Source organism: Aphelocoma coerulescens, chromosome 24 (assembly GCF_041296385.1).
Source record: "Aphelocoma coerulescens isolate FSJ_1873_10779 chromosome 24, UR_Acoe_1.0, whole genome shotgun sequence".
NCBI lineage: Eukaryota > Metazoa > Chordata > Aves > Passeriformes > Corvidae > Aphelocoma > Aphelocoma coerulescens.
The window spans coordinates 4,024,103-4,036,148 of NC_091037.1; the positions used below are offsets into that span (position 1 = coordinate 4,024,103).

The 12,046-nt window shown below is 52.6% G+C and overlaps 1 protein-coding gene across 1 annotated transcript in view; it reads right to left on the reverse strand.

Moving 5' to 3' along the window:
- Nucleotides 1-8,202, reverse strand: part of JAM3 (junctional adhesion molecule 3) — a 30,378-nt gene extending 22,176 nt beyond the window's left edge. The window contains exon 1 of the mRNA XM_068994686.1: nt 8,134-8,202. Within this exon, the coding sequence (XP_068850787.1) occupies nt 8,134-8,185 (52 nt within the window). The 5' untranslated portion in view covers nt 8,186-8,202. The remainder of the gene's footprint in view (nt 1-8,133) is intronic.
- Nucleotides 8,203-12,046: the final 3,844 nt, after the last annotated feature.

A 12,046-nucleotide genomic window follows, 5' to 3' on the forward strand; every position in this document is an offset into this window, starting at 1 on the left:
CGGTGAACCTGAGTCCAGCTTCCCTTTGTCATTTAATAGCTGAGTCAAACTGTCAAAACAGCCAAACAGGATCTGTTCCAAATATTTGCAGAAAGAGGAGGATCAAGGAGCCTGCAGCAGAACACCAGGAGCCTGCCCAGGCGGGGAGAACAATCCCTATTGTGTACCAACAGCGGGATGCTGGTGGGCGATGATCACGCCTTGGGACGTGGGGAAAGAGCCCCCAGATCCTCCCATGCTCAGGAACAAACTGGAATCTGGAGTCCCCTCTGCCCCCTGGCAAAGCCCCAGCCCTGCAGCACGATCGGCCCTGATCGTGGCTCAGCTGTTGGCTTGGAGAACCCGAGGAGCAGTTGGCAGGGGGAGAGGGGGGTACTGGGGTGCCTCAGGAACTGCTGCCAGCCCCAGCACGGACTTCAAAGGGCTCCTCTCGCCCTGCTGCGTGGGAGAGGACAGCTGTGTGTCGGCCAGGCCCACCAGAGCATTTCTGATGGCAGAAGAGAGGGGTTGGTACCTGGTGTAAACTCCTCTCCAGCACACGCGAGGCAGCTCTGGCAGGCAGAGCTCTGTGCTGCCCTGAGATTTATGGGATGCTGAAAACTGGCCAAAATGAAGGGAAAACACCAGCTCCGGGAGGATGTTTACCAACTCAAACAGCCAGGTCTGCTTGAGGGAGAGCCCACGAGGCTCGGGAGGCAATTACAAGGCACTCTGCCAGTTCAAAGGCAACTCCATCAGCTCTGAAGGAGATAAGCCATCGCTTATTTTCATCCCTGTGAAATCAGAGCAGCCCCATCCACGTACACTACGTGCAACCTCAGCAGAGCAGCTAAAAGCACAGAGGGACGGAAACCAGCACTTCCTGTGCTGTAGAAGCCTCTAGATCAACAAGGAGATCCGTGGTGGGTGAAGCCAACCTGTTCCATGGCTCGTGTCTCCAAGCCCGCCAGCAAAGCACAGAGCAATCACACTAACGGGGGGTGCATTACTCCTTCCACTTTGTTGTTATCTAAACACCTCAACAACCTCTTCCCCCAAGGCCTCCCACAGGCTGGGGAAGCCAGGGCTAGTCCAGAGGTCCAGAGACTTCCCCTTCCAAGATGCCCAGGCCCTCTCTAGCACAGAGCGGATGTTTTCCAGGCTCTAAAAATAACCATCTCCAAACAAAGCGGTGGGTATAAAGAAATATTTATCTCCCAGCTTTTGCTGAAGATCAATACAGAAGAAAAATATTAAAGCAGAGATTTAAGTGTGTATTAAAAATAGCTGTTGGTATGTTTCCTTTGAGGGGATAAAAGCTATTTCACAGAAGCAGCAAGAGCTGCAGGACTTTGCAACACCTTCCCTGCTGCGTGAGCTGCCGGAAATCATTCAGGAGAGTGTCAGCAGCCAGAGCCTCAGGAGGAAGTCCATTAGCAGGCAGCAATCTCCTTAATGGACCCTGGGGTACATGGGAAAAGCTGCTGTGGACACTGGGGCTCTTTCCAGCACCGAGATTCACGCAGCCAGTTCCCATCCCATACTCCCAGGAACGCTCCTCATCTTCATGGCAGCCTGATAGCACCATGAGTTCATCTTTCAGGGAGCTTCCAGTGAGCGAGGGCACAAATTGGGACAGTGAGTTTTTGCTTTTTCTTTCTCTTTTTTTTTGTCAGCCCCCAGCAAACAGCCGTGAACAGAAGCTGTTTGTAACGCAGGTAACAGCAGTAACATCCATCAAACCTCTGTTTTCCAAGGATAACATCCTAGCAAAACAAAAAATGCTGTCTCCATCGGTGATTTTGGGGCTGAAAGATCAAGCAGAGCCTTGTACATTTACACACAGACAAAATCATTAAGTTCTCTGCTGTGCAGCCACCTCCACTCGAGGTCTGAGAGAACACACAGCCACCCCAGAGGGATGAGAAGTGGCAGGAACCTTTCCACTGGGAACAAAAAGCAGGACTGCTGTGCAGAGCTCTGTTTCTCTGTTGAAAGGCAAGCCTGGCTCTCAAAAGAGCTCTCCTCCATGACCTTGCTTGCCAGCCTTATTCCATGTCTCTAATGAAACACAACTCCCAACTTCCTTTGGATACGTGGGGTTTTATGGGCTCCTTCAGCAACCACTGAACCAACCTCATGGTTGGACATCTTGAGATGTACTAGGCAAGGGTGTCAGAAATGGCAGCTTAATTAGATATATCAAGGGGAGTGAGCAGGGAAGTCTGGTGCTTTCAACAGGCCTGAAATTTTAGAAGTATTTCATTCCCACCCTTCAAAACAGAGCCCAAAAGTGTCCTAATTTACATCCTCTCTGTCAAACACTGGCCACTTATATAAGAAATTGCCCAAAGTTTATTAAGGCAGGGATTTTCAGAAGAGGTCACGGGCATTAGAAACCCAGCCTAGTAATAGGAACAAATCCCCTTAGATTTCAGTGGATTTCTCCAGCTCAGCAGAAAATCTTACCTAGGCCACCGAAATATATTTTTAATAGCGTGATTAAAAATCGTGAAATACTGCTGAACATGGGCCACTGCTGCTTTTTAGCCACATGCCAAAGATATAGTAAGTCCCTGGCACGCTGCAGTTTTAGAGCTCAGTGTCTTCAAACGAGCCAGCTGTGCCCAAACGAATTAGGAGGACTCTTAAAAAACCCGCTGATCTCACATTTGTTTTGTAATAATCAGGTACATTGAAGGGAGTAGGTTCGAGCATGTTCTGGCTTTAACTCTGAAATCCCTGGGATTTATGACTTAAAACAAAAAAAAAAGAAAATCTTGAGCATTATCTGAACACAATTTAATTTCATCTACTTCATCTACTGGTGCTCTGAAAAACCTTCATTTCCCCTTGTGACTGAGTCTTAAACCCTGTGCTCCAGCCAATGAGGGGCACCACAGAACCCAATACCTGGGATTATTTATACTGACAAGCAATTCTTGCATGACAGAACGATTCCCATTAATTTTTCAAGCTTATCTGAAGTACCTGTGGGCTGTCAGGTTACAACACGTAGGTGGCTTAGTTTCTTTCTGATTAGTCAGTGCCAGCCCAGAGCTGACTGGACTCTCATCTGACAGGTCTCAGCATTTTACAGGTGAGTTCATGGGAACCTGACCCAACTGCGCTCTCAGGAGCTGGAGAAATTTCTGAGATATTTGGTTGGGGTTTTTTTTGGAGGGGGGGTTTGTTTGGTTTGGGTTTGGGGTTTTTTTTTTGTCAACTCCTATTTATAAATTTTGCTCCTGCCTCTGCTGCTCCTTTCTCTGCCTGTTTTCTGGTTTGGAACATGCACCTAAAGCAATTTTCTCCAATCCCCAATGCAGCAGAGAAGCACCTTTGACAAGACACTGAGGAACTGCAGAGGAACTCCCTCTCCAAACCTCACTTTTTGCATGTTGGGGTTTTTTTCTAAGACATTTGAAGGCCTGGCTGAGGATGCTGCTCTGAAGAACAGGACTCCAGCTCCGTTTGCAGCTGTCTTGGTGCTGCCCTCCCTGTGCTGGACAGCTGAAGTCCTGCCCAGGAGTCACACAAAGCTTCCTTAGAGTGGCAGCAAGGCCATCAAAGTGACACCAGGACCTCAGCTGGCTGTGCCTGAGCAGGAAACATCTTTAAAATACCTCTCTCAACGTTTATTCCCCAAGGAAGCTACCTGACCTCTGAAATGAGAAGCAGGAGTTTGTGAGGAGTTGATTATGCCTGAGACCAGTGTTCTGGTGAAGCCCATGGAATGGAGTCCATGAACTCCTCACTGTCCTGCTCCTCACAGGTATATTTTGGTAAGTCCCCACAAAAAAAAAAAAGAATTGAAACTCTCCAAACAACACCTCTCCCCTCAGGTTATTCCTGTGGATGTTGGTGCTCTGAAGGGTCACAAGCAAACAGAGAGCTGAGCCTTCCAGCCAAAAATAAGTCCAGTTTTTATGTTATTATTTATTCTTCTGAAAGTGAAACCTCTGGTTTCCAGCAGGGAGCTGGAGCACTGTGACCCAGCAGGTATTTCCTCTGCCCCAAGCACAGCTGTTGCCAGAACTGCACCCAAACAGCAATCCAGGCCCTCTGGGGGAAATTTCAGGCTGTGTCCAGAACATTCATTAGTGCAATTAAAGCCATTAGCTGGTTCTGAGGCCATGTCCTGACTCAGCGAGGGACTGGGGTTTGTTGCACACACCCTTAACTCCTCCACCACACAGAACTGATGTGCTGTTTGAGCTGGGTTTTGATCCTGTCTCATAAAAACACGATACTCCCTGGGGGTTCTGAGGGAAGGCAACCAGCCCTTATCAATCGGGAGAAGACGCTGCAGCTCAGATTCCAGTCGATACAGAAGCCAGATTGAGAATGTAATTATCCTAATTAATTTTATATCTGGAACTCATCTCTTTTCACATAAACAGCAGTTTCCAAGCAGGCCACCAGCTCCTTTTTGCACAGAGCAGTGGTTTTATCTCGTTGAGGGGCATGTTGGCAACACAAGCTCTTGTTGTGCAGACAAGGACTCTCGAGGACTCAGGATCCTGCTGGCCTGTGGAAATCTCTGCCTTTGCTAACTCCCTCCCACCACTTCAGGCTGGCTCCGTAAGGAGTTCACGAACCTTCTCGGGATCATCAGGGCTTGATGCAATCAACTGTGAAGCATTAGCTCTAAATATACAACTGGGAGGCCAGTTCTGCTTCAACACACAAACACTCATGGCAGAGGACGAGCAAGCAGCCAGCCCAATTTGCAAGAGAAACTTAACTAATAATCCAAGCATGCTGCAAGGAAAGCAGGAGCGAGTGGGGGCTGATCGTTGCTTTGCCCCTTGGAGATGGCTAAAGTTAGGGGCAAACTGACAGGAGGCCACCCACAGCTTTTGTCCTTGTTTGTGGAGCTAAATGCAGCAGCTCATTCCGCTTTATTTACTTGTTTAGGTGATTTTTTGGCAACTCCAAGCGTGTCCCTGGTGCAAATCCTCAGTGTGTGGACAGATAATTGAAAAACAACTGCAGCAGGCCAAGAGACCCAGAATTCAACTTGTACAGGGAAAATAAACACTGAAAGAACCCAAGCTCACAAAGCAGAGCAACATCTCAGTCCACAGACTAAAGCAAACACATTTTACTCTTTGAATCTCCTCGTGTTTCAGCAACCAAGAAATTCTCAGAAGTATTCGGGGCAAGAGGGAATGTGCTGGTGTCGCGTTCTTTGTCAACAGCTGTAAAGGAGATGTGCATCCAACCACTCTTTGGTGGCGATGCCAGATCCTGCTTACCCAAAAAGGAACACCAAGCCCTTCCTAGGAATTTTTTGGAAGATGTTATTAAGCGTCTGATTTTGGCAGGGCTCTCAAAGCTGTTTGTCCCGGTTTTTTATTGCCTGCTGAAAAGAAAGCGATACTGCAAATACTTCCCACCAGAAAATACCAACAAGCAACTTATCATCACTGCAAGAGAGTCAACATTTCCACCGAGTGGTTTTTGGCACTGACAGCTGACTCACAACAGTTGTTGGTGGCTGGGACAGATGGACTTCATATATTAAAAGAAAAAAAAAAAAAAAAAGGAAATTAGAACTTCTACTCCATAGATTTTAAAAAGCCTTTTGCGAAATCCAACCTATTACCAAGCCCTCAGAATTAAATCAAAAAGGAGATTTGAATGTAATGAGCTTTAAAACTGAAATGTGCCTGGGACTTGCCCGTATCTCCCCATCAAGGACTGTGAGCTACCAGCATGTTCTATTTTCAACAGGAAATACTCAAGAGTTTTGGGAGGGTCTCCACAGCTCTGCTCTCAGCCCAGCACGTGAAATCCTCTAAAATCCAAATATTTGTTTCCACGGGGAAGCTGGCAAGGAGAGCCCTCGAGGCAGAACTGATGTCAGTCGTAAGCCTCACTCTCCATCAGTGCCGCCAAGAGCTTCCACTGCTTTAATTATGACCATGGCATTTCCCTGATGTGCAGAATCTTTAGATGCTTTTGGTGCCTAGAGCTGGGAATGCACTGAATGCTCCATGCTTCACTGGCTCCCGTTTCCTGGCAATGTTTTAAGGCCACGATCAAGAACAGGGGCTGTTCTGGCAGTAACACACAGCAGGAGGCAACCCTAGCTCACAGCACTTGGGAGTCAAAGCAGCACCTTAAGAGTCTAGAGCAGGTCAGACCTTGGGATCTCAGCATCTTGTGAGCTTTGTCTCCTTCTTTTCATGCCTTTTTGTTTTTTCTCCCCCAAGTAATCGGTTGGCATAAACACATCCTTCCAGTCACACTCCCATCCCACTATCCAGCACCAGCCCTGCAGGCTTCAGTACAAGTCTAATTTTAAGTACTGCTGACAGCATAGCCCTATTTTAGTGGGGTGCCCCCAGTCCCTCAAGTCAGGCATGGTGGAAGAAACCTTTTTGTTCTCAACCTCACTCTGCCCAATCTTCTGGGCTTATGACCCCACATTTAAACATTACTGGAAATCAACCCAGGATGAGGCACTTTTTAAATTTAATGGAAAGCAAAGCCTGGTGCCACTGCGTTCACTCACCAGCTGAATGCTCTCAGGCAAGGGTGTGAAACCAGTGCTGTTTGGCTGCTTTTAACAACTATTGTCTGAAGAAAGGCAGAAATATCTGGAGTTTGTTTCCAGTCTCCCTATCTTTTAGGCCAGGTTCAACAGGACACTCAGGCTCTGCTCAAGTAACTGAGGAAGGAAATGAGGCACCTTTCTACCCTGCAGCCCCGCTGTGAGGGAAAGTCGTGTTAAGTCTGTGGTTTTTCCCATTCGAAGGGAGCAGCTGAATCCAGAGTTAGCACCGGGCAGACTGTGTGATGCTCCGGGATCAGGCACTCCCCATTTCTCCCACTGAAGCTGCTTCTGCTCCAAACCGCAGCAAAGCAAGCGAACACCAGAGCCTGGAGCGCGTGACAACCCTCTCCTTGTTGAGGATGAGTGTCAGAGTCATCTTCGCACCCCTCCGCTCACTGATTGGGTAAAGAGCGCCCAAATCTCACTTTCTTTGAGGCCCAAAGCGACTCTGCAAGTTCTCTGGAGTCGCTGGAGGATTGTTTTTTGTCCTTAGATAAACTGTTTGAAATATTTCCATTCACTTCAGCCTCGAGTTGACCCAAAACAGTGACTGGTGAGTGTGTACATGCTCAGCCCATGTATTTTGGTACTCAGCTGTAGGCTGGTTGTCAGCCTAACCCCACTCCACCCCGTCTTCTCCTCCTGCCATCTGGGCGGAGGGGGGAGGACAACGCGAGCCCACCGGCTGCTGTCCCCCTCCTCATCCCCCCAGCTATTAATAGCCAGACAACAAATGAGCCCAAATTCATTCCTGAGCGGAATTAGCAAATGTTTTTGCAATTAAAACTGCAAACATTCATGCGGGGCCCCCCGAACAATAGGCGCCTGTGCCTGGTCTTGAATAGGCACTAGTGTCCGCCCTGCCTGCCTGCCGAGCCTGCACATTCCTGGCACCCTCAGCCCTGGACCTGCTCCTTGCTGAGCTGGGTTTTGGGATGTTTCCCCCGGTCCTGTGCGAGTGTGTGCGTCCCACGCTCCCGGCAGCATCACGCTCCCGGCAGGTCCTTCTTGCCGGCCGGCCCTGGACCCCGTGTGCCGTCCCATCCCCTATCCCGGCGGCTCCCACGCTGTCCCCGCATCCCCCCGCGCTCGGGCCAGCGCATCCCTCCCTCCCTTCCCCGTGGCGAGGATCGGACCAGCGCATCCCTGTCGGGGCACGGACAGGGACAGCGCATCCCTGCCCTTCCCGGGATCGCGACGGGGGCAGCGCATCCTTCCTCCCTCCCTGCCCCGGGATCCCAACCGGCCAGCGCATCTCCCTCTTTCCCTGGGATCGCAACCGGGGCAGCGCATCCCTCCTCCTTCTCGCAGTCCAGGATCGGGACGGGGGCAGCGCATCTCTCCTCCCTCTCTCACTCCGCGATCGGGACGGGGGCAGCGCATCCCTCCTCCCGCTCTCACTGCGCGATCGGGACGGGGGCAGCGCATCCCTCCTCCCTCTCTCACTCCGCGATCGGGACGGGGGCAGCGCATCCCTCCTCCCTCTCTCACTCCGCGATCGGGACGGCGGCAGCGCATCCCGCTCCCCGGGGCGCGGGGCTGGCGGCGGGCGGTGCCGGGCGGTGCGGGCGGTGCCGGGCGGTACTCACCGAGCAGGGGCAGGAGCAGGAGCCGGAGCAGCTCCGGCCGCCGCAGCGCCATGATGGGGTGTGCGGAGCCGAGCCGAGCCTGCGCACTGCCCGGGCGGCGCCGGCCCGGGGGCGGGGGTGCTGCCGAGCCCGGTCCCGGCTCCGCGGGGGCACCGGCCGGGGGCGGGCCCGGCGGGCAGGGGAGGGGAGGGGGAACGCACCGAACCCCCGGGCAGGGCGCGCCCTGGGCCCGCCGAGTGGGAGAGAGGATGGTCCCGGCAGTGGGACCCCCGAGAATGGGGAGAGGGGATGGTCCCGGCAGTGGGACCCCCGAGAATGGGGAGAGAGGATGGTCCCGGCAGTGGGACCCCCGAGAATGGGGAGAGGGGATGGTCCTGGCGGTGGGACCCCCGAGAATGGCGAGAGGGGATGGTCCTGGCGGTGGGACCCCCGAGAATGGGGAGAGGCGATGGTCCCGGCGGTGGGACCCCCGAGAATGGGGAGAGGGGATGGTCCCGGCAGTGGGACCCCCGAGAATGGGGAGAGGGGATGATCCCGGCGGTGGGACCCCCGAGAATGGGGAGAGGGGATGGTCCCGGCAGTGGGACCCCCGAGAATGGGGAGAGGGGATGATCCCGGCGGTGGGACCCCCGAGAATGGGGAGAGGCGATGGTCCCGGCAGTGGGACCCCCGCGAGTGGCGAGAGGGGATGGTCCTGGCAGTGGGACCCCCGCGAGTGGCGAGAGGGGATGGTCCCGGTGGTGGGACCCCCGAGAATGGGGAGAGGCGATGGTCCCGGCAGTGGGACCCCCGAGAATGGGGAGAGGGGATGGTCCTGGCGGTGGGACCCCCGAGAATGGGGAGAGAGGATGGTCCCGGCAGTGGGACCCCCGAGAATGGGGAGAGGGGATGGTCCCGGCAGTGGGACCCCCGAGAATGGGGAGAGAGGATGGTCCCGGCAGTGGGACCCCCGAGAATGGGGAGAGGCGATGGTCCCGGCAGTGGGACCCCCGAGAATGGGGAGAGAGGATGGTCCCGGCAGTGGGACCCCCGAGAATGGGGAGAGGGGATGGTCCTGGCGGTGGGACTCCGGCGGATAGACAGAGAGGATGATGCTGGGGGTGAGACCCCCGCAGTGGGGGAGAGCGGATGATCCCGGCAGTGACATGCACAGACTGTGGGGAAAGGGGCCGGTCCTGCCCGTGGGACCCCCGCGAATGGGGAGAAGGGATGGTCCCGGCAGTGGGACCCCCGCGGGCGGGGAGAGGGATGCAGAGAGGTGCCGGTCCCAACTGCTGGTTAAGCCCTGTGGAGAGAAGGAAACTCACCCCGAGTACGGCTCTGGGAGGACTTTAAGTGGTTTTGAACCAGAATATTAGCAACATTTTAGTTATAAAACCCATCCAAGTTTTGCTCCAAAGTAGGTGTTTCCCCTTGTATTTAACAAGAACCCCTAAAAAGAGTGATTTCTCTGAGAATTTTCCCTAAAAAGCCAACTCACATCGGTCTGAATTTCACTATAAACTTGTAACAAAGTGAGCAAGAAACACAAACAAGCAGCCGGGCAGAAAGTGCTGCTCCTGAGGAACTTCCTGAATCATAGAATCACAGACCGGTTTGGGTTGGGAGGGCCCATAAAGATCATTTCGTTCCAACCCGCTGCCATGGGCAGCGACACCTTCCCCCAGCTCTTGTGCTGGACCAAATCCTTTCTGACACAACCAAATGTTTGATTTAGAGATTCTGCCCTGAAAAATGTGCTCTTTGCACAAAGAGCATCCTGAGCTACTGTGTGGTCCTCAAAAGCGCCCCAGGACCTTTTTCTTTGATTAACAGAAAGCAACAAAAATTATCAGCGTGGGACAGTGGCCTCGAATTGAGCGAGTTCTGTGTTAATGCTGGCTCTTGCGTCACTGCCAGCAGAGTCTGATGAGGATGTAATTAAGAAGCTGTTGAAGATCAAGCAGCTGGAATGAAAGCCAGAGCTCTCCTCTGCTCTGTAAACCAGCTCAGCAGAGCTGGCAGAAGTTAAGGGATGTAAAAATGTATTTAACTTGATAACGTAGCAGATCTAACTCGAGATGCTAATGAGTAGATTTAAAGGGCTGATCTGAGCCCGGTGAAATTAATACAGGGAGTCTCATCAATTCTAATGGCCAGACAGGACATTTCCCTGAGGATGAAGGGGAAGGAATTGCCTAATAAGGCTATATTCCTTAAAACCTGGCTCTGGCAGTCTTTGGGCTGGGTCCCTGTTGAGTAAGGAATCATTTTAACACAGTCCATTTGGGCTGCTCTGACAGGAGAAGTAAAATGTGATGACAGCGAATATAATCAGCGATAAAGTGCAATCACTGAGGTGTCAGGATCCTCTTTAGCTTCCAGCAGCAGCTTGATCAGGGCAGAGAGGAGATGAGACAGAAGAGACAAAGAAGGATGAGAGGTCTCTCGCTGGACTGCAGAAAAAAAGGAAATTATTTCAGTTTGGATGGTGCTTGGGGCAACCTGGTCTGGTGGAAGGTGTCCCTGCCTGTGCCAGGGGGTGGAACTGGATGATCTTTGAGGCCCCTTCCAACCCAAACAGTCTGTGCTGCTCTGACTGGGGGTGATCCGTGCTGGGACAGCCACAGGACTGTGCTGAGGTGTGCTGGCTCCCCCAGGCCATCTGGGCCACTCGAGGGGGAGCTGGATCTGCTCTGAGGAGCTCTCCTAAGCCTTGATTTCCCTCTCCAGGCTGCTGGAGCTCAGCCTAGGCTGCCCTGAGAGTGTGTCTGTGAATAATCAATGCAGGCAGAGGCTGGCTTTGGAGTCAACTAGCAGAGCAGATATAACCTTCATGGATAACACCAGGGCATGACACCTCGAGCATCATCTCGGATACCCATCCTGCACCGGAGGAACGTGCCAATTGCTTGTCTCAGGCTGATACAACCGGTGCCAGCTCTCCTCTTTGTGCTGCCTCCGTGGTTTCATTGCAGCCAGATCCTGTCTTTTCAGCTGCCATCGCCTCCCAGGAGCCCTTTGAAACGGGAAACTCAACAAGCTTGAGGAGTACAATAAATATTATACAGGAATTGCAGCGCCCATCAACCCAGGATGGCAAAGCACTGCTGTGTAAAACATCGATTTTCACACAGAGATGGAGCTCCCTTTTCCTTATTCAATGTTGAAACAAGTAACTAGAATAAAATACATGCTAAGGGCAGCCCTGTGTGGCACAGGGATGTACTCAGGCATGACGAGGGACCTCTTCCTGTGGTTTCTTTGATCTCTGAAGGGTTCTCCAATCCATGCTCCAAACAAGAAGACAAATCTGTAGGATGATAGGGAGGGGGCACAGGCCCTGCCAGGGAGCCTTCCTGAGCTCCAGGACAGCCTGTGGTGGGGAGTGATGGAGAACAAAATGTGGGATAAGGCAGTGGAGCCTCACTCCTGGCACTTGTAAGAACAGAGAGAAGGTGACCAAGGACTAGACTGGAAAAAAAACCCCCTAGGGATTTCCAAAGGTTGTATGGAGCGTGTTGTACATCAGGTGTTTGGCATCTGAAGGCGACTCAGAGAAAATGGATCCTTCTGATGCTTGCAGTGCCTGGAGGCCCAAATTGAGTTTCAAGCCCTGCTGAGAAGAAGCTGCTCAGACCTGTAATAACAGGCTGTGCCTGTCACGATGGGTTTTCAGTAGCAGGCCGCATGGCAGGCAGGAATGTGATTATCCGAGGCACCGGGGCTCCCGGGACTCTGCCAGCGAGCTGTGCCGTACCTCGCGTGCGGAGGAGCAGCCCGGCTGAGCCCTCAGGGCTGTCCATCTGGACCCTTCCCAGCCAGCAGGTTCGCTCCAGACCTCTCTAACTCTGATGCTGTGATTGTGGCAGGCCACTGCTGGCCTGGGAAGAGGGAGGTCCTGGCAGACAGCTCCACCAGAGAGAGGGTTTGG